At 48.6% G+C, this 20,672-nt stretch overlaps 1 protein-coding gene across 1 annotated transcript in view; it reads left to right on the forward strand.

The window, feature by feature from the left end:
- slc15a2 (solute carrier family 15 member 2) overlaps positions 1 to 20,672 on the forward strand; it is a 42,470-nt gene that overhangs the window by 11,330 nt on the left and 10,468 nt on the right. Inside the window, exons 6-15 of the mRNA XM_078403293.1 lie at positions 1,607 to 1,684; positions 3,655 to 3,737; positions 7,508 to 7,594; positions 7,710 to 7,799; positions 9,289 to 9,333; positions 9,445 to 9,477; positions 12,038 to 12,126; positions 14,984 to 15,065; positions 19,193 to 19,318; positions 20,496 to 20,660. Of these exons, the coding sequence (XP_078259419.1) occupies positions 1,607 to 1,684; positions 3,655 to 3,737; positions 7,508 to 7,594; positions 7,710 to 7,799; positions 9,289 to 9,333; positions 9,445 to 9,477; positions 12,038 to 12,126; positions 14,984 to 15,065; positions 19,193 to 19,318; positions 20,496 to 20,660 (878 nt within the window). The remainder of the gene's footprint in view (positions 1 to 1,606; positions 1,685 to 3,654; positions 3,738 to 7,507; positions 7,595 to 7,709; positions 7,800 to 9,288; positions 9,334 to 9,444; positions 9,478 to 12,037; positions 12,127 to 14,983; positions 15,066 to 19,192; positions 19,319 to 20,495; positions 20,661 to 20,672) is intronic.

The raw sequence follows: 20,672 nt of genomic DNA on the forward strand, positions 1-20,672 counted from the left end.
CATTTGCAGTTAATTTTCATTACATGCTGCCTAATCCAAGGTTTCAAGGTTTAGACAATAGACAATAGACAATAGTTGCAATAGGTGCAGGAGGAGGCCATTCGGCCCTTCGAGCCAGCACCGCCATTCAATGTGATCATGGCTGATCATTCTCAATCAGTACCCCGTTCCTGCCTTCTCCCCATACCCCATGACTACGCTATCCTTAAGAGCTCTATCAAGGTCAGTTTATTGTCACGTATACCAATTAAGGTACAGTGCTATTTGAGTTACCATACAGCCATACCAAGTGAAAAGCAACAAGATGCACAACCACATAAAAGTCAACATTAACATCCGTCACAGTGGACTCCACATTCCTCACTGTGATGGAAGGCAATAAAGTTCAATCATCTTCCTCTTTGTTCTCCCGCGGTCGGGGCAGTCAAACCGTCCGCAGTCGGGGCGATCAAAGCCCCCGCGGCCGACGATCGAAGCCCCCGTGGGGGTGATTAACCGGGGCGGTTGAAACTCTCTCCGCGGCATGGAGCTCCCGAGTCGGCCTCTTCTTACCAGAGACCGCGGGCTTCACGACGTTAAAGTCCACAGGCCCAGCGGTTGGAGCCTCGATCCCCAGCAAAGGGATCGCAAGCTCCGCGATGTTAAAGTCCCGCAGACTCCCGAGGCTTGGAACGCCGGGAAAGGCCGCCAACTCCACGATGTTAGGCCGCAGTGGGGACGGAGATACGATACGGGAAAATAAATGGCATCTCCGTCGAGGGTAAGAGATTGAAACGAAGTTTCCCCCAACTGCCCCCCCTCACACCCCCACATAAAACAATGACTTTAACACATACTCAAAATAACAAAAAAGAAGAAAGAACAGACAGACTGTTGGCGAGGCAGCCACTGCTGAGTTATTCCAGCACTTTGTGTCTATCTTTGGCATAAAACTGCATCTGCAGTTCCTGTTTATGACATTTAAAGACATTCTTTAGTCAGAGGGTAGTTAATCTGTGGAAATCATTGCCACAGAGGGCTGTGGAGGCCAAGTCAGTGGATAGTTTTAAGGCAGGGATAGACAAATTCTTGATTAGAACGGGTGTCAAAGGTTACGGGGAGAAGGCAGGAAAATGGGATGAGGAGGCAGAGATCAGCCATGATTGAATGGTGGAGTAGACTCGGCGGGCCGAATGGCCTGATTTTACTCCTATAACTTGTGAATTGGTGAGCTTAAAGCTTCTCAATGTACCTTCGTATAAGTGGTAATAATAAACCTAAACAGTCTTAGAATAAAGGGGAGGCCATTTAAAACTGAAGTGAGAAGGAACTTTTTCATGCAGAGAGTTGTGAATTTGTGGAATTCTCTGCCACAGAGGGCAGTGGAGGACAATTCACTGGATGGATTTAAGAGAGAGTTAGATAGAGCTCTGGGGGCTAGTGGAATCAAGGGATATGGGGAGAGGTTGGGCACAGGTTACTGATTGTGAATGATCAGCCATGATCACAATGAATGGCGGTGCTGGCTCGAAGGGCCCACTGGCCTCCTCCTGCACCTATTGTCTATGTTTCTATGTTAAACTTAGCCCTTGTGTCCTCATTGACGTTGCCTTGTGTTTCCATCCAGCGGATGTGGAGTGCTTTGGCGGAGAGTGTTACGCTTTAGCTTTCGGTGTTCCTGCGGCTCTGATGGTGGTTGCCACAGGTAAGCAAAACGATCGACTTCAGCATGTATTTCCTCGCTAACGTTCTGTCCCCATCGCTGCTGGAAGCATCCACTCTTCTCCCTGGATTTATGAAAATTAAATGCAATTGAATTGAATACCGTATTGTCACGTGTGACAAGTCGCAGTGAATTTCTTTGCTTGCGCACCCAAGGTACGCAAATAGCCGCCACATAAAGGGCGCTGACAAAAAGTTACAAATTCCGCCGGGTTACTCCAGCCCTTTGTGTCTTTCTTTGGTATAAACCTGCGTCTGCAGTTCCTTGTCATTGCAAAGTCATCACAAGGGCGGCACAGTGGCGCAGCGGTAGAGTTGCTGCCTTACAGCACATGCAGCGACTGAGACTCAGGTTCGATCCCGACTACGGGCGCCATCTGTACGGAGTTTGTACGTTCTCCCCGTGACCTGCTTGGGTTTTCTCCGAGATCTTCGGTTTCCTCCCACACTCCAAAGACGTGCAGGTTTGTGGGTTCATTGACTGGGTAAAAAAATGTAAAAATTGTCCCTAGTGTGTGTAGGATAGTGTTAGTGTGCGGGGATCGCTGGGCGGCGCGGACCCGGTGGGCCGAAGGGCCTGTTTCCGCGCTGTATCTCTAAATCTAAAAAAAATCTAAAGCCAATTCCTTGTGATGACAAAGGTTGTTCGGCTCGGAAACGGAGCCCCAACAATGGGGGGGGGGGGAGGGGAGGGCATGGCGGGGGAGGGGTCGCTGAGAACGAACAGAACGAAGGGGGGCCGCCGAGAAGGGATGGGGACCCGGGGGTGGGGAGGGAGGGAGGGTGGGGTGCCGGCTCCCCGGTGTAATGGCACGTAGAGCATACGGTACCTAGTAACTTTGTCGCTGGTAAACACGCGGCAGCACGTGCTCTGTCTCGGTTGTACGCAAAACAAAGCGTTTCACTGTGCCCAGGTACACGTGACAATAAAGTCTCATAAGATCATAAGCGATAGATGCAGAATTAGGCCATTCGGCCCATCAGGTCCACTCCGCCATTCAATCATGGCTGATCTGTCTCTCCCTCCCAACCCCATTCCCCTGCCTTCTCCCCGTAACCCCTGACACCCGTACTAATCAACAATCTGTCGATCTCCGCCTTAAAAATATCCACTGACTTGGCCTCCGCAGACATGAAAAACCCATTCCTTCTCTCCTGAAATGCTGCCTGTCCCGCTGAGTATTTTGTGTCTACTATGTGGCCTTATTTTTGTAAATCGGCATTTGCGATTCCTGGTATCCTCTTCTGCCATCCTCTGACTCTTATCACTAAACCAATGTTGTCACCAATTGTCTGGCTCACCCTGCATCTTGCCTGCCAGATGAATCTACCATGTAGGACCTTGTCAGAGGTCCTGATCAAGTCCATGTAGACAGTTGTCACCTCTTCAAACTACCTTCAAACTCCCTTATCAGCCCTCTCCTTGAGTACTTTAGTCCAGAGATACACTGGGGAAACAGGCCCTTCAGCCCGCCGAGTCCACTCTGACCAGCGATACCTGCACGAGGCCACTATCCTGCACGCACAATTTCCAATTTTACCCAAGCCAATTAGCCTACAAACCTGTACGTCTTTGAAGCGTGGGAGGAAACCGGAGATAGCGGAGAAAACCCACGGGGAGAACGAACAAACTCCACACAGTCAGCACCCGCGTGGTCAGGATCGAAGCCGGGCCTTTTGGCGCTGTAAGGCAGCAACTCTACCGCTGCGCCACCGTGCCGCCCAATCTTGGGGTTTGGGGAGGATTGTCACCAAGTATGACAAACGTTCCAGACGCTTCACATTTCCGGGCGGAATCAGAGGAATGGTGAGTCTCAATAGACAATAGACAATTGGTGCAGGAGTAGGCCATTTGGCCCTTCGAGCCAGCACCATGAGGGAGCCGAAGAACAGGCAAAACATGGCCATGAAAATGTGAGCACTGATTTTATTATTTTGCCCCTTTTTCTTTAGCCGTGTTCATAGCTGGGAGTGGCTTGTACACAAACCTTCCACCGCAGGGAAACATATTGGTTGATGTTTCCAGTTGTATTGGGGTAAGTGTGTAGGAACTGACCCACTGACTGATCAAGCTTGTGCAGGGAAAAAAACCCTGCAGATGCTGGTATAAATCGACGGTAGACACAGAATGCTGGAGTAACTCAGCGGGTCAGGCAGCATCTCGGGAGAGAAGGAATGGGTGACGTTTCGGGTCGAGACCCTTAGACTGAATCTGAACTGGTCAAAAGTGAGTGGTTTTGCAAAAAGTGAAGATGGTTGTGAAAGATTGCAGCAGGATCTGGATCGATTGGCCAGGTGGGCAGAGGAATGGTTGATGGAATTTAATACAGAAAAGTGTGAGGTGGGAAGTCGAGCAAGGGCAGGACCTACACAGTAAATGGTAGGCCTCTGGGGAGTGTTGTAGAGCAGAGGGATCTAGGAGTGCAGGTGCATGGTTCCTTGGAGGTCGAGTCGCAGGTAGATAAGGTGGTCAAAAAGGCATTTGGCACATTGGCCTTCATCAGCCAGAGTATTCTGCATAGAAGTTGGGAGGTCATGTTGCAGTTGTATAAGACGTTGGTGAGACCGCATTTAGAATATTGTGTTCAGTTCTGGGCACCATGTTATAGGAAAGATATTGTCAAGCTTGAAAGGGTCAGAGAAGATTTACGAGGATGTTGCCAGGACTAGATGGTGTGAGCTATAGGGAGAGGTTGAGTAGGCTGGGGCTCTATTCCATGGAGTGCAGGGGGATGAGGGTGATCTTATAGAGGTGTGCAAAAACATGAGAGGAATAGATCGGGTTGATGTACAGTCTCTTGCCCAGAGTAGGGGAATTGAGGACCAGAGGACATCGGTTCAAGGTGAAGGGGAAAAGATTTAATAGGAATATGAGGGGTAGCTTTTTCACACAAAGGGTGGTGGGTGTATGGAACAAGCTGCCAGAGGAGGTAGTTGAGGCAGGGTCTATCCCAACGTTTAAGAAACATTTAGACAGGTACATGGATAGGACAGGTTTGGAGGGATATTGACCAAGCGCAGGCAGGTGGGACTAGTATAGCTGGCTGATGTGGGCAAGTTGGGCCGAAGGGCCAGTTTCCACACTGTATGACTCTCTGTGGGAGTAAACCGGGGCACCCAGAGGAAACCCACGCAGTCACAGGGAGAATGTGCAAACTCCACACAGACAGAAGCTGAGGTCAGGATTGAACCCGGGTCTCTGGTGCCGTGAGGCAGCAACTCTACCAGCTGCGACACTGTGCTGCCCGTATTCTTTCTAGATTTTATTTAATACATGAAGTAAATGTCTTAGCCAGCTTCAAAGTCATGTTTTCAGGTCCGTTAGCCAGGACTCTGGATACTTCTCCAGTTCCTGTCTCATAAATTGCCTTCTTAAGGCTGGAAGTTGGGTTGAGTTTAGATTTTTTTTAGATTTAGAGATATAGCACGGAAACAGGTCCTTCGGCCCACCGAGTCCGCGCCGCCCAGCGATCCCCGAGACATTAACACTATCCTACACACACTAGGGACAATTTTTACATATTACCCAGTCAATTAACCTACATACCTGTACGTCTTTGGAGTGTGGGAGGAAACCGAAGATCTCGGAGAAGACCCACGCAGGTTACGGGGAGAACGTACAAACTCTGTACAGACGGCGCCCGTAGTCAGGATCAAACCTGAGTCTCCGGCGCTGCATTTGCTGTAAGGCGGCAACTCTACCGCTGCGCCACCGTGCTGCCCCTTTTAGTTTATTGTCACGTGTACCGACATACAGTGAAAAGCTTTTGTTGCGTGCTAAGCAGTCATTGGAAAGACAATACATGATTACAATCGAGCCATTTACCATGCACAGATACACGATAAGTGAATAACGTTTAGTGCAAGGTAATGCCAGTAAAGTCTGATCAAAGATAGTCTGAGGGTCACCGATGAGGTAGATAGTGGCTCAGGACTGCTCTCTGGTTGTAGGTAGAATGGCTCAGTTGCCCGGTAACAGCTGGGAAGAAACTGTATAGGAAGGAACTGCAGATGCTGGAGATAGACACAAAATGCTGGAGTAACTCAGCGGGACAGACAGCATCTCTGGAGGAAAGGAATGGGTGGCGTTTCGGGTCGAGACCCTTTTTCAGACTGAGAGTCAGGGGAGAGGGAGACACAGAGACATGGAAGGCTAAGGTGCGTAAATGACGGATGCCCCTGAATCTGGAGGTGTGCGTTTTCACACTTCTATACATTTTGCCCCATGGGAGAGGGGAGAAGATGGAGTGGCCAGGGTGCGACTGGTCCTTGACTGTGCTGCTGGTCTTGCCGAGTCAGGGTGAGGTATAAATGGAGTCAATGGAAGGGACGTTTTAAAGAAAGCTATTGAAAATTAGGAGGAGTTGTGATATTGGGGATGGGTAGAACAGTGGGTAACCACGTGGCATGGATTTAATATAGAAACAAGGAACAACAGATGCTGGTTTCCAAAAAAGGACACAAAGTGTTGGAGTAACTCAACGGGTTCGGCAGCGTCTGGAAAACATGGACAGGCAACGTTTCGGGTCGGGACCCTTCTAAGTAGTCAGTCTGAAATGCAGGTTAAGTTCAAGTCTTGAAATGCAGGGTCAGTTTCTAATCGGGCGGCACGGTGGCATAGAGTTGCTGCCTTACAGCGCCAGAGACCCGGGTTCATTCCCGACTATGGGCGCTGTCTGTACGGAGTTTGTACGTTCTCCCCGTGACCTGCGTGGGTTTTCTCCGAGAACTTTGGTTTCCTCCCACACTCCAAAGACGTACAGGTTTGTAGATTAATTGGCTCGGTGTAATTGTAAAAATGTTCCCTAGTGTAGGTTAGTGTTCATCTGCAGGGATTACTGGTCGGTGCGGACTCAATGGGCCCAGGAGGACCTGTTTCCGTGCTGTATCTCTAAAACAAAAAAAATAAACTTAGCTCAACGAGGTTGGACCGCATCAGGAGAACGTGGACAGGCAACGTTTTGGGTCGGGACCTTTCTAATCAGTCTGAAGTGCAGGTTAATTTCAAGTCAACGAGACCTGGGTGTGGTGGTACACCAGTCATTGAAAGTAGGCATGCAGGTGCAGCAGGCAGCGAAAAAAGCGAATGGTATGTTGGCATTCATAGCGAGGGGATTTGAGTATAGGAGCAGGGAGGTTCTGCTGCAGTTGTACAGGGCATTGGCGAGACCGCACCTGGAGTATTGCGTACAGTTTTGGTCTCCTAATCTGAGGAAATACATTCTTGCCATAGAGGGAGTACAGAGAAGGTTCACCAGGTTGATTCCTGGGATGGCAGGACTTTCAAATGAAGAAAGTCTGGATAGACTCGGCTTGTACTCGCTGGAATTTAGAAGATTGAGGGGGGATCTTATAGAAACTTACAAAATTCTTAAGGGGTTGGACAGGCTAGATGCGGGAAGATTGTTCCCGATGTTGGGGAAGTCCAGAACAAGGGGTCACGATTTAAGGATAAGGGGGAAGTCTTTTAGGACCGAGATGAGAACGTTTTTTTTCACACAGAGAGTGGTGAATCTGTGGAATTCCTTGCCACAGAAGGTAGTTGTGGCCAGTTCATTGGCTATATTTAAGAGGGAGTTAGATGTGGCCCTTGTGGCTAAAGGGATCAGGGGGTATGGAGAGAAGGCAGGTACGGGATACTGAGTTGGATGATCAGCCATGATCACATTGAATGGCGGTGCAGGCTCGAAGGGCCGAATGGCCTACTCCTGCACCTATTTTCTATGTTTCTATGTTTCTAAGTCTTGAAACGCAGGATCAATTTCTAACCAGTGAAATTGGTTAAAAGAAATGTCCTCTCTTGTAGTTTGCAATCAGGAATCGCTGGAATCATCGCTCGAGTGCCTATCCGAAAAGGAAACATTGGCTTGATTGGGCCACAGAAAAATATCCAGTTATGTGAAACTCTTCCATTCAAATTTTTTTTTGAGTAATTGAATTAAAATCATAACATATATTTTACATTTCTAAAACAAAGTATTTTTTTGATAGAGTTCTTTGTCTCACAGGGACGTGTTATCAAGGAGATTAAGATGGTTACTCGAGTCCTGTTTCTTTACATCCCTCTTCCGATGTTTTGGGCACTTTTTGACCAGATGGTAAGAAACTTGTTCGTGAAGTCAAGTCATCAAAACGAAAGGTGGTTTGGTAACTTTAGAAAGAGTTATAATGGAGATGAATGAGAGAGGGAGTGAGAGAGGGAGTGAGAAAGAGAGAGAGAGAGGGAGAGGGAGGGGGGAGGGAAGTTGAGAGAGGGAGAGAGAGAGGGAGTGAGAGAGGGGGAGAGAGAGGGGAAGATGAGAGAGGGAGAGAGAGAGGGAGTGAGAGAGGGGGAGAGAGAGAGGGGGAGAGAGAGAGGGAGAGAGAGGGGGAGAGAGGGGGAGTGAGAGAAGGAGTGAGGGAGTGAGATAGGGTGAGAGAGAGGGGAAGAGAGGAGGGGGAGAGAGGGAGAAGGAGTGAGTGAGGGAGTGAGAGAGGGGGAGAGAGAGAGGGGGAGAGAGAGAGGGAGAGAGAGGGGGAGAGAGGGGTAGTGAGAGGAGTGAGGGAGTGAGATAGGGTGAGAGAGAGGGGGAGAGAGGAGGGGGAGAGAGAGGGAGAAGGAGTGAGTGAGGGAGTGAGAGAGGGGGAGAGAGGGGGAGAGAGAAGGAGAGGGGGAGAAGAGGGAGAAGGAGAGGGTGAGAGAGAGGGGGAGAGAGAGGGAGAGAGAAAGGCAAAGAGAGAGAGAGAGCAGGAGGGAAGGTGAGGGAGGGAGAGGGAGAGAGAGAGAGAGAGAGGAAGGGAAAGTGGGAGAGAAAGGCAAAGAGAGAGGGATGGAGTGAGGGAGAGAGAAAGGGAGAGAGAAGAGGAGAAAGAGAGAGTTTGGAGTCCACAGTGGGCGAGCCGCGTTTACCAGGCCCACCGTCCACCATGGGACCCCAGCAGGCGATCCTTGCTCCTCTGCCCGGTTGCTGTCTACGTAGTGTTTGCACGCTCCCTCAAAGCATCCCACCACCTTCAATCAGAGGGTGGTGAATCTGTGGAATTCATTGCCACAGATGGCTGTGGAGGCCAAGTCAGTGGGTATTTTTAAGGCGCAGATTGACAGATTCTTGATTAGTACGGATGTCAAGGGTTATGGGGTGAAGTCCGCAGAATGGGGTTACTTAGAAACATAGAAACTAGGTGCAGGTGGAGGCCATTCGGCCCTTCGAGCCAGCACCGCCATTCATTGTGATCATGGCTGATCATCCACAATCAGTAACCCGTGCCTGCCTTCTCCCCATAATCCCTTGATTCCACTAGCCCCTAGAGCTCTATCTAACTCTCTTTTAAATTCATCCAGTGTATTGTCCTCCACTGCCTTCTGTGGCAGAGAATTCCACAAATTCACAACTCTCTGGGTGAAAAAGTGTTTCCTCACCTCAGTTTTAAATAGCCTCCCCTTTATTCTTAGACTGTGGCCCCTGGTTCTGGACTCCCCCCAACATTGGGAACATGTTGAGAGAGAAAGATAGATCAGCCATGATTGAATGGCGGAGGAGACTCAATGGGCCGAATGGCCTACTTCTCCTACAATGACTTATGAATGTATGTGCTTGTTGTTCCTAGGGATCCCGATGGACTCTACAAGCCACTGGAATGAATGCCAACTTTGTAAGTAAGCACTTTGTGGTGAAGCATCCAGTCCTGTCGTACTAAATGGAAGATGTCTCACTCATACATTATCACGATGTGGAACTAACAAGCTGTCAACTCTTATTTCAGGGCGGATTTATCATACAACCTGATCAGATGCAGGTAATGTGGATGCATTTCAAACCTCTCTGAGCGTCAGTGAGATTTAAGATGTTGGTTATGCCGTAAATATGCAATCTATACACTAAAACTCTCGTTTGTTATCTTGTTTGTGACTGAACTTCAGCCAAAACGGTACACGATAGCGTAACAATTTTAGGCCCACCTCACTCACCATTGTCACTTTAGTGATAATGTGAGTAGTTTTATTGAAATCGGTGTTATATTTTAAAAGTTATTCACATTTTTAAGTTTAAAAGGAGGGGAGGGGAGGGAGGGAGGGGGGAAGGGGGGAGTGAGGGAGAAGGGAGAGTGGAGGGGAGGTTGAGGAGAGAGGGGAGGGGAGGACAGGGTGCTGCACCAATGCAGGAGAGGTTTGGGCCCAACGGGTCCACTTGGTCTAGTAAGGACTAAGATTCTGCTCATTTCGTTTTAGTTTAGTTTAGAGGTACAATGTGGAAACAGGCCCTTCTGCCCACCGAGTCCATGCCGACCAGTGATCCCCGCACATTAACACTATCCTACACACACTAGGGACAATTTACATTTATAATCATCATCGGCGGTGACTCGAAGCGAGTGTGACTGTCCTCTCCATAGGGGCCGCCTGTGCGTGACTTTGTTTAACGCCGGGAGACTGGTGCACAGACAGCCACCACACGGTCCTTGACAGATCTGGGTCATGATCCAGTGGTATGGAGTCCAAGACGACCGGAGACCCTTTTCTGCTGCAGCCTTCATCCATCCGCCTTCCCAGCCGTTGTGACGCTCCACTAAAGTCAGCCATCATCCTCCCTCCGCCTGTTCCACCGATGCGGTCTTGGGATTTATACCAAGCCAATTAACCTACAAACCTGTACGTCTTTGGAGTGTGGGAGGCAACCGAAGATCTCGCAGGTCACGGGGCGAACGTACAAACTCCGCACAGACAGCACCCGTAGGATCGAACCCGGTTCTCTGGCGCTGTAAGGAAGCAACTCTACCGCTGCGCCACAGTGCTGTCCCTTACAGTTTCCACTACAGTTTCTTTAGACTTTAGACATTTAGCGTGATAACAGCTTTGATCGTCCTGCTATTGCAAACAAGTTGCCACGACCTGAGGGACTGAGTTATAGGGAGGGGTTAACCAGGCTAGGATTTTATTCATTGGTGCATTAGAAGTTAAGAATTGATCGTACCAAGGTATATAAAATCTTGAGGGGGCATCGATAGGGTGAATGCACAAAGTCTTTTGCCATGGTTTGTGGATTTAAGAGCCGGAGGGTCTAGGTTTAAGGTAAGAGGGGAAAGATTGAACAGGAACCTGAGGAGCAACCTTTTCACACAGACAGTGGTGTGGTAAATGGAACGACTTGTCTGAGCAAATGGTCCAAGCAGGTGCAATAACTGTGTTTAAAAGACATTCGATGGGGACATCGATGGGAATGACACTTCTTCAGGCTGATCGTGGTGGGAGGGTGGCTGGGAGAAAGTTGGAAGAGAGGTTGGGACAAGATCTGGCAAGTGACAGGTGGATATAGGTGAGGGGGGTTTTGATAGACGGTTGGACAAGGGGCAGAAGATGAAAAGACAAAAAGCGTGAGATAACTATAGGAGAGGTGTGAATTGTGAAGCCAGATGAGGGAATGTAGGTGGAAGGGGGCAGTGGGAGGGGGAACGGGAGAAATGGGTGCAAATCCAGGTGGGGCTCAGGTAAGACGAGGGAAAATGAGGGATGTTTGGGTTTGTTACCTAAAATTGGACAATAGGTGCAGGAGTAGGCCATTCAGCCCTCGAGCCAGCATCGCCATTCAATGTGACCATGGCTGATCATTCACAATCAGTACCACGTTCCTGCCTTCTCCCCACACCCCCTGACTCCGCAGTCTTTCAGAGCTCTATCTAGCTCTCTCTTGAAAGCATCCAGAGAGTTGGCCTCCACTGCCTTCTGAGGCAGAGAATTCCTGCCTTCTGTACCTGCATGCTAACTTTAAGTGACTGATGAACAAGGACACCCAGATCTCCTTGTACTTCCCCATTTCCTAACGACACCATTCAGATAATACTCTGCCTTCCTATTCTTACCACCAAAGTGGATAACCTCACACTTATCCACATTAAACTGCATCTGCCATGCATCCGCCCACTCACACAACCTGTCCAAGTCACCCTGCATCCTCATAGCATCCTTCTCACAGTTCACACTGCCACCCAGCTTTGTGTCACCCGCAAATTTGCTAATGTTACTTTTAATCCCTTCATCTAAGTCATTAATGTATAATGGAGAATTCAATGTTCATACCATTGGGTTGTACATTATCCCTGACCCTCTGTCTGAAGAAGGGTCTCCACCCAAAACGTCACCTATTCCTTTTCTCCAGAGATGCTGCCAGACCTGCTGAGTTACTCCAGCTTTTCGTGTCTATCTCGATCAATTGATGATATCAGGTGAATGTTAAATGTTAACCATCCCCACTCGAATGGCGTTGTGCTGTTTCTCATAGCATTAGGTTGACTACGAATGCAAGACAATGTTACTAAACCCCACTAATTATTATTGCTTGTGTCTTTTTGTTTTGTACAGACAATTAACGCCATTTTGATTGTCACTTTTATTCCAATCTTTGACATGGGCATTTATCCGCTCTTTGCGAAATGTAAAGTTAAGTTGACGTGAGTATTTGCGCCTTCAAGAGACATTTCCGTGCTTTAACCTCAACAACGTGTGGCTGTTAAATGTGGGAAGGGTAGGGTGCAGGAAGGATCTGCAGACGCTGGTGTAGATCGAAGGCAGACACAAAATGCTGGAGTAACTCAGCGGGACAGGCAGCATCTCTGGAGAGAAAGAATGGGTGACGTTTCGGGTCGAGAACCTTCTTCAGTCTAACCTGAAACGTCACCCATTCCTCCTCCCCAAATGAATGAAAGACATGCAAAAAGGCAACGTTGATAAAGGAAACGGGCCGTTGTTAGCTTTTGGGCCCAGGTGAAAACGAGTTACAGACAATGAGACTCAACAAGAAGACTTTGACGCTATGACAACAACTTGGGTGGGGGAGGGACGGAGAGAGAGGGGATGCAAGGGTTACCTGAAGTTAGAGAAATCAATACTCACACCGCTGGGTTGTAAGCTGCCCCAAGCGAAGGGTAATGTCGTGTGAGCTTGCGTAGGTGGACGTTGATGGAGAAAGACATCTAACTGAGGTTTAGTTGATCGGAAAGGTGCATGAGCCCCCAATGGACACCAAAGGTTAGAGTAACTCTGCAGGTCAGGCAGCATCTCTGGAGAACATGAACGGGTGACGTTTCGTGTTGGGACCCTTCTTCAGGCTGTTTGTAGGGGGGGGGGGGAGAAGAAAGGTGAAAGGGGAGAGGCTAGACAAAGCGTGGCAGGCACTACGTCGTCATAGACGAGGGTGGTCTTTGAGAGGCAGATGGTTGGAAGAAAGGCCAGAGATAAGAGCAAAAGGTACGTGGCAGGATTGAAGAGTTGTTGACTGTGAAGCAAAGGGAAGATAGTAGTTGTTGAGGGGGGGGGGAGGGGAGAATCAGGTAGGACTCCAGGTGGGCACAGTTGAGGCATCAGGTTAGAAGGATCTTAGCCCAAAATATTGCCCGTCCATTCCCTCCAGACGTTGCCTGACCCACTGACTTCATTGATCACTTTGTGTTTTCTTCAAGATTCCTTCTATTGCAGTCTCTTGCGTTTCCAACTCCTAAACTCTTGATGTAAGGCGCAGATTGACAGGTCCTTGATGAGTATGGGTGTCAATGGTTACGGGGAGAAGGCAGGAGAATGGGGTTGAGAGGAAAAGATAGATCAGCCATGATTGGAATGGTGGAGATGACTTGATGGGTCGAATGGCCTAATTCTGCTCCTATCACTGATGAACTAACACAGTGTTGTATAACTCGATGACTCTGTCCCTCTAAGCCTTGTATAAATCTATGGCAGTAACCCTATGTCCCCCATGGTCTGTTACATTGCGTACAACTCTATGACTCCATGTTCCTCCAGGAACTATAACAGTGCTGTATAACTATCAATGTGTTCTATGTCTCTCTGGGGCTTGTTACAGTGCTGTACAATGATCAGCCAAAACATTATGACCTGATGAGCCAAAACATTATGACCACCTGCCTAATATGCTGTTGGTCCTCCGTGTGTAGCCCCATACGCAGCAGGGTGCGATGAGACTGTGTATTGTGACACATTCCTCCCGTGACCACCATTAAAACCTTCTGTGGACGTGCCACAGTCGACCTTCTGTCGGTTCGGACCAGACGGGATCGCCTTCGTTGCCCTCGCGCATCGATAAGCCTTGGGCGCCCAACACCCTGTCTTTCGCCGGTTTGTGGTTTGTCCCTCCTCGGACCATTGTCGGTAGGTACTCACCACTGCTGATCGGGAGCACCCCACAAGCCTTGCCATTTCAGAGATGCTCTGACCCAGTCGTCTGGCCATAACAATTTAGCCCTTGTCAAAGTCCCTCAGGTCTTTATTCCTGCCCATTTCTCCTGCATCCAACACATCAACTTCAAGAACTGACTGTTCACTTGCTGCCTAATATATCCCACCCCTTGACAGGTGCCATTGTAACAAGATAATCAATGTTATTCACTTCACCTGTCAGTGGTCATAATGTTTTGGCTGATCGGTGTATACCTCAATGACTCTGGGTCCCTCTAGGCATGTATAAATCTATGGCAGTAACCCTGTGTCCCTCCATTGCCTGTTACAGTGCTGTATAACTCTATGACTGTAACTCTATGCTTCCCTGCACCCCCTCGCTATGCTGGTGATATGCTTCTAGCCTCAACGATATCTCCCTCTTGGGATCACGTTCATAAGTGATAGGACAGAATTAGGCCATTCGGCCATCATGGCTGATCTGTCTCCCCCTCCCAACCCCATTCTCCTGCATTCTCCCCATAACCCCTGACACCCGCACTAATCAAGAATCTATCTATCTCTGCCTTAAAAATATCCATTGACTTGGCCTCCACAGCCGTGTGTGGCAATGAATTCCACAGATTCACCACCCTCTGACTAAAGAAATTCCTCCTCATCTCCTTCCTAAAGGTACGTCCTTTAATTCTGAGGCTATGCCCTCTGGTCCTACACTCTCCCACTGGTGGAAACATCTATCTATCTCTGCCTTGGAAATATCACAACGTCTCTAGACAACAGTCGGCCTAGCGGGGAATCTCGTTGCCTGAGGTCATCTGTCGCCGGCCCCCGATTTGTCCTGGTTTTCGATCTCGCTCCCAATTTCTTACCCCCGCCCCCCCCCCACCGCCCCCCATCCTCCCACTAGAATCAGTCTGAAGAAGGGTTCCCGACCCGAAAGGTCACCTGTGCATGTTCTCCGGTGATGCTGCCTGACGTGTCCAGCACTTTGTGTCTATCTAATCCCCCGGGATCGTGCTCTAACTTTCTCCGCCCCCCCCTCCATTGAAGGCCCAGTGAAACGGTTGACCATTTCCTTCTCTCACTCTCTCACTCTCTCTCTCTCTCACCGTTCCTCAGGCCTCTCAGAAGGATGACGGTCGGCATGCTGCTGGCTTCCATGGCGTTTGTGGGCGCGGCTGTGGTGGAGCTCCAAGTGCGGGTAGGTTTTCGAATCCCGCGCTCTCACCCTTCCCGCTCCCCGCACCTCCCCCTCAGCGTGTGGCACGAAAGGCCTTCCATATTAATTTTCCACCCCATTCCTCCCCCGGCCTCCTGCCTTGTCACCGAGACAACGTTGAGGAGCGACACCTCATCCGGGCACATTGAGGTCTTCTTCATTGGGCCGGCACGGTGGCGCACAGCGGTAGAGTTGCTGCCTTACATCGCCGGAGACCCGGGTTTGATCCTGACTACGGGTGCCGTCTGTACCGAGTTTGTACGTTCTCCCCGTGACCTGCGTGGGTTTTCTCCGGGAGCTCTGGTTTCCTCCCAATCTCTAAAGACGTACAGGTTTGAGGTTTAATTTGGCTTTGGTAAAAATTGTAAATTGACCGTGGTGTGTGGGATAGTGTAGGGGATATCACTGGTGGGCATAGAGATTCAGTGGGCCGAGGGGCCTGATTCCAAGCTGTATCTCTAAACTATGCTAAACTAGATTAAACTAACCCAAATTCTCATCACTGATTTCTCCCATTCACTCAATAGCCAGATGTTTACAGTCTGTTTAGAATCTGATGAAGCGTTCTGACCCGAAAAGTCACCTATTCCTTTTCTCCACAGATGCTGCCTGACAGATGCGCTGAGTTACTCCAGCATTTTGTGTCGATCTAACACATTGCTATGGTCACCTTGGTTTTACCTTGTTAGGGACTTCTCCCCCTTCTTCACCGAAGATAGACACAAAAAGCTGGAGTAACCCAGCGGGACAGGCAGCCTCACTGGAGAGAAGGAATGGGTGACGTTCCGGGTCGAGACCCTTCATCAGACTGAGAGTCACGGGAGAATGGGACCTAGTGATGTGAAAGGGTAAGGTGTGAAAAGGAGTGATCAAAGGGGACGACGATCGAGGAAATGTAGAATGGTTCATTGCTAGCTTAGGGGAAGGTGATAACGAGGCATATATCAGTAATATTTCAGTTTAGTTTAGAGATACAGCGTGGAAGCAGGCCCTTCGGCCCACAGAGTCAGCACTGACCAGCGATCCTCACACATTAACACTACTCTACACACACTAGGGACATTTTTTCAACATTTAAACCAAGCCAATTAACCTACAAACCTGCATGTCTTTGGAGTGTGAGAGGAAACCAAAGATCTGGAATTTAGAAGGATGAGAGAGGATCTTATTGAATATAAGATTATTATATTACATATGATTATTAAGGGATTGGACACGTTAGAGGCAGGAAACATGTTCGCAATGTTGGGGGAGTCCAGAACCAGGGGCCACAGTTTAAGAATAAGGGGTAGGCCATTTAGAACGGAGATGAGGAAAAACTTTTTCAGTCAGAGAGTTGTGAATCTGTGGAATTCTCTGCCTCAGAAGGCAGTGGAGGCCAATTCTCTGGATGCTTTCAAGAGAGTGCTATATAGAACTCTTAAAGATAGCGGAGTCAGGGGGTATGGGGAGAAGGCAGGAACGGGGTACTGATTGTGAATGATCAGCCATGATCACATTGAATGGCGGTGCTGGCTAGAAGGGCCGAATGGCCTCCTCCTGCACCTATTGTCTATCTCGGAGAAAACCCACGCGGTCACGGTGAGAACGTACAAACTCCGTACAGACCGCACCCGTGGTCGGGATCGAACCCGGGTTTCTGGCGCTGCAAGCGCTGCAAGCGCTGCAACTCTACCGCTGCGCCACCGTGCCGCCCCTTCCACTCAAGCTTCTTTCATCTCATTCCCAGTTCTGACGAAGGGGCTTCGGCCTGAAACGTGAAGCCTGTTTCTCTTTCTGCAGCTGCAGCCTAAGGTGCTGAGTGTTTCCTGGTTCAAGCCTGACCTCAGCTGTTCCACATTCCTCCTGTGTATTCCTCATGTTCTGGATTTTGTTGAGGCGGTCCTTTGATTTTTTTTTTTTAATCGTATCTTCTTCTTACAGAGTTTTGTGTAGTTTAAGGATACGGACGCTTCGGCCCACAGAGCCCACAAGTTCACAAGTTATAGGAGGAGAATTAGGCCATTCGGCCCATCAAGTCTACTCCAATCATGGCTGTTTTCCGCCTCTGAACCCCATTTTCCTGCCTTTCTCCCCATGGGCCTTGACACCCGTTCTAATCAAGAATGTAAGGTAGACACAAAATGCTGGAGTAACTCAGCGGGTCCAGCAGCATCTCGGGAGAGAAGGAATGGGTGACGTTTAGGGCCGAGACCCTGAAGGGTCTCGCTGAGTTACTTCAGCATTTTGTGTCTACCTTCGATTTTAACCAGCATCTGCAGGTTTTTTTTCCTACTAATCAAGAATTTGTCTATCTCTGCCTTAAAAGTATCCATTGACTTGGCCTCCACAGCCCTCTGTGGCAATGAGCTCCACAAATTAACTGCCCTCTGACTCCCCATCTCCTTTCTGAAAGAGCGCCCTTTAATTCTGAGGCTTTGACCTCTGGGCCTAGACTCTCCCACCAGTGGAAACATCCTCTCCACATCCACTCTATCTGTGCCTGTCATTATTCTGTAAGTTTCAATGAGGTCCCCCCTTAACCTTCTAAACTCCAGTGAGTACAGGCCCAGTGCTGTCAAACGCTCATCATATTCTAACCCACTCATTCCTGGAATAATTCTTGTAAATCTTCCTTCCCTCAACTTTCTCTCCAATTTACAACTAACTTTCATTGGGGGTGGGGGGGGGGGCACAGTGGCCTAACAGCACCAGAGACCCACACATTAACACTATCCTACACACACCATGGACAATTTAAATTCTACAAAGCCTACAAACCTGCACGTCTCTGGAATGTGGGAAGAAACCAGAGCACCCGAGGAAATTCTTGCTATTGAGGGCGTACAGCGTAGGTTTACTACATTAATTCCCGGAATGGCGGGACTGTCATATGTTGAAAAACTGGAGCGACTAGGCTTGTATACACTGGAATTGAGAAGGATGAGAGGGGATCTTATCGAAACGTATAAAATTATTAACTACGAAGAAGTTATAAGGGGGGACCTCATTGAAACTCACCAAACAGTGAAAGGCCTGGATAGAGTGGATGTGAAGAGGATGTTTCCACTAGAGGGAGAGGCTAGGGCCAGAGATCATTGCCTCAGAAGAAAAGGATGTACCTTTAGAAAGGAGATGAGGAGGAATTTATTTAGTCAGAGGGTGGTGAATCTGTGGAATTCATTGCCACAGACAGCTGTGGAGGCCAAGTCATTAAATGCTTTACACAGGTCTATGTGGACAACATTTACTATCCTATCCTCATCAATGATCTTTATTAATTCCCAAGAAAACCAAAATTTACAAGACAGGCTCCCCCAGCACAAAGGATGAGAGGGGATCTTATCGAAACATTTCAAGATCATTAAGGGGTTGGACACGTTAGAGGCACGAAACATGTTCCCAATGTTGTGGGAGTCCAGAACCAGGGGCCACAGTTTAAGAATAAGGGGTAGGCCATTTAGAACGGAGATGAGGAAAAACTTTTTCAGTCAGAGAGTTGTAAATCTGTGCAATTCTCTGCCTCAGAAGGCAGTGGAGGCCAGTTCTCTGAATGCATTCAAGAGAGAGCTAGATAGAGCTCTTAAGGATAGCGGAGTCAGGGGGTATGGGGAGAAGGCAGGAACGGGGTACTGATTGAGAATGATCAGCCATGATCACATTGAATGGTGGTGCTGGCTCGAAGGGCCGAATGGCCTCCTCCTGCACCTATTGTCTCCATTGTCTATTGTCTATTGAAAACATGCACTCTATCCATGCTGCCCATTGAGCACCCGTTCACGTTAATTCTATATTATCCCACTTTCTCTCCACACTGCTTTCTCGAATGCCATTAAATATGCTGACACAAAATGCTGGGGTGACTCAGCGTGGATAGGCAACATTCCTTCTATCCAGAGATGCTGCCTGAGTTACTCCAGCATTTTGTGTCTATCTTTGGTTTAAACCAGCATCTGCAGTTCCTCAGTCTGAAGAAGGGTCTCGACCCGAAACGTCACCCGTCCCCCGCAGTTACTCCAGCTTTTCGTGTCTGTCTTCGGTTTAAACCAGCATCTGCAGTTCCTTCCCACACGTTTCATCTGCAGTTCCTTCCTGCGCATTAAATATGTTGATATCTTTTTGTTTCCTAGAGCACTCTGGTGCCGGAACCTGGGGTTAAAGAAAGTTACGTTCAGTTCCTAAACCTGGCTGATAAGAATATCAGCATCTCTCTCAAAGGCCAAGATGGCTTTCCAACCACCATGGCACCCTCTCAGGTAAAGTTCTAGGAGCAGAATTAGGCCATTCGGCCCATCATGTCTACTCCGCCATTCAATCATGGCTGATCTATCTCTCCCTCCTAACCCCATTCTCCTGCCTTCTCCCCATAACCCCTGACACCCGTACTAATCAAGAATCTATCTCTCTCTGCCTTTAAAATATCCATTAACTTGATCAGCCATGATCACATTGAATGGCGGTGCTGGCTCGAAGGGCCGAATGGCCTCCTCCTGCACCTATTGTCTATTGACATATAACGAACGCTCCCTGTAAAAAATAATCACCTCACACATCTCCTTTAAACTTCGTCTCTCTCGTCTTAAAACTATGGTCTCTAGTCTTTGAGATTTCCACACTTGGAAAAAAAGGTTCTGACTGTCTACCCTATCTGTGCCTCTCATTATTTCATATACTTCTATCAGGTCTCCCTTCGACCTCTGACATTGCAGAGAAAGCACTCCAAGTTTGTGGAACATTTCCTGACAGTTAATACCCTCTAAACCTCTAAACCATGCAGCGTATTGTAAGAATGGCAATAAGAAAGACCAGAGGCATACAGCGTGGAAACAGGCCCATCGGCCCAACTTGCCCACACTGACCAACATGCCCCATCTACACCAGTCCCACGCCTGCGTTTGGCTCATATCCCTCTAAACCGGTCCTATTTACCTGTCCGACTGTTTCTCAAATGGGCAGCACGGTGGCGCAGCGGTAGAGTTGTGTCCCTTAGAACGCCAAAGACCCGGGTTCGATCCTGACCACGGGTTGCTGTCTGTATGGAGTTTGCACGTTCTCCCCGTGACCTGAGTGGGTTTTCTCCGGGACCTCCGGTTTCCTCCCACACTCCAAAGACGTGCAGGTTTGTAGGTTAATTGTGTTGGTATAAAGGGAAGTTGTCCGTAGTGTATGTAGGATAGCGTTAAGTGTGCGGGGATCGCCGGTCGGTGCGGACTCGGTGGGCCGAAGGGCCCGTTTCCGAGCTGTATCTCTAAGCTAAACTAAAAAAATGTTGCGATAGTGACTGTAGAAAGAATGCAGGAAAGGTTCACAAGACCCATTACATTTTGTCTCGCGATTTTTCACAATGTTGACATTTCCATGGAAATCATATCATTTTATCATATTATCATTGCGCCTTTAAAAAAATCTAAAATATTTATTTCTGCGTCACAGGATCCAGATCATTATCTCAAGTTGCAGCTTGATTCTCAAAATCAATCCTTCATGTTTGATCTGACCTATGAAGGCGGGAACACCACATGCCGTCAAACTCTCAGGGAAGCCAATGCCTTCAGCATTCTGCTCTATAAAGAGGGTACAAATCTGCATTGCAGATTGGTAAGTATTAAC

Source organism: Rhinoraja longicauda, chromosome 8 (genome assembly GCF_053455715.1).
Source record: "Rhinoraja longicauda isolate Sanriku21f chromosome 8, sRhiLon1.1, whole genome shotgun sequence".
Classification (NCBI taxonomy): Eukaryota; Metazoa; Chordata; class Chondrichthyes; order Rajiformes; family Arhynchobatidae; genus Rhinoraja; species Rhinoraja longicauda.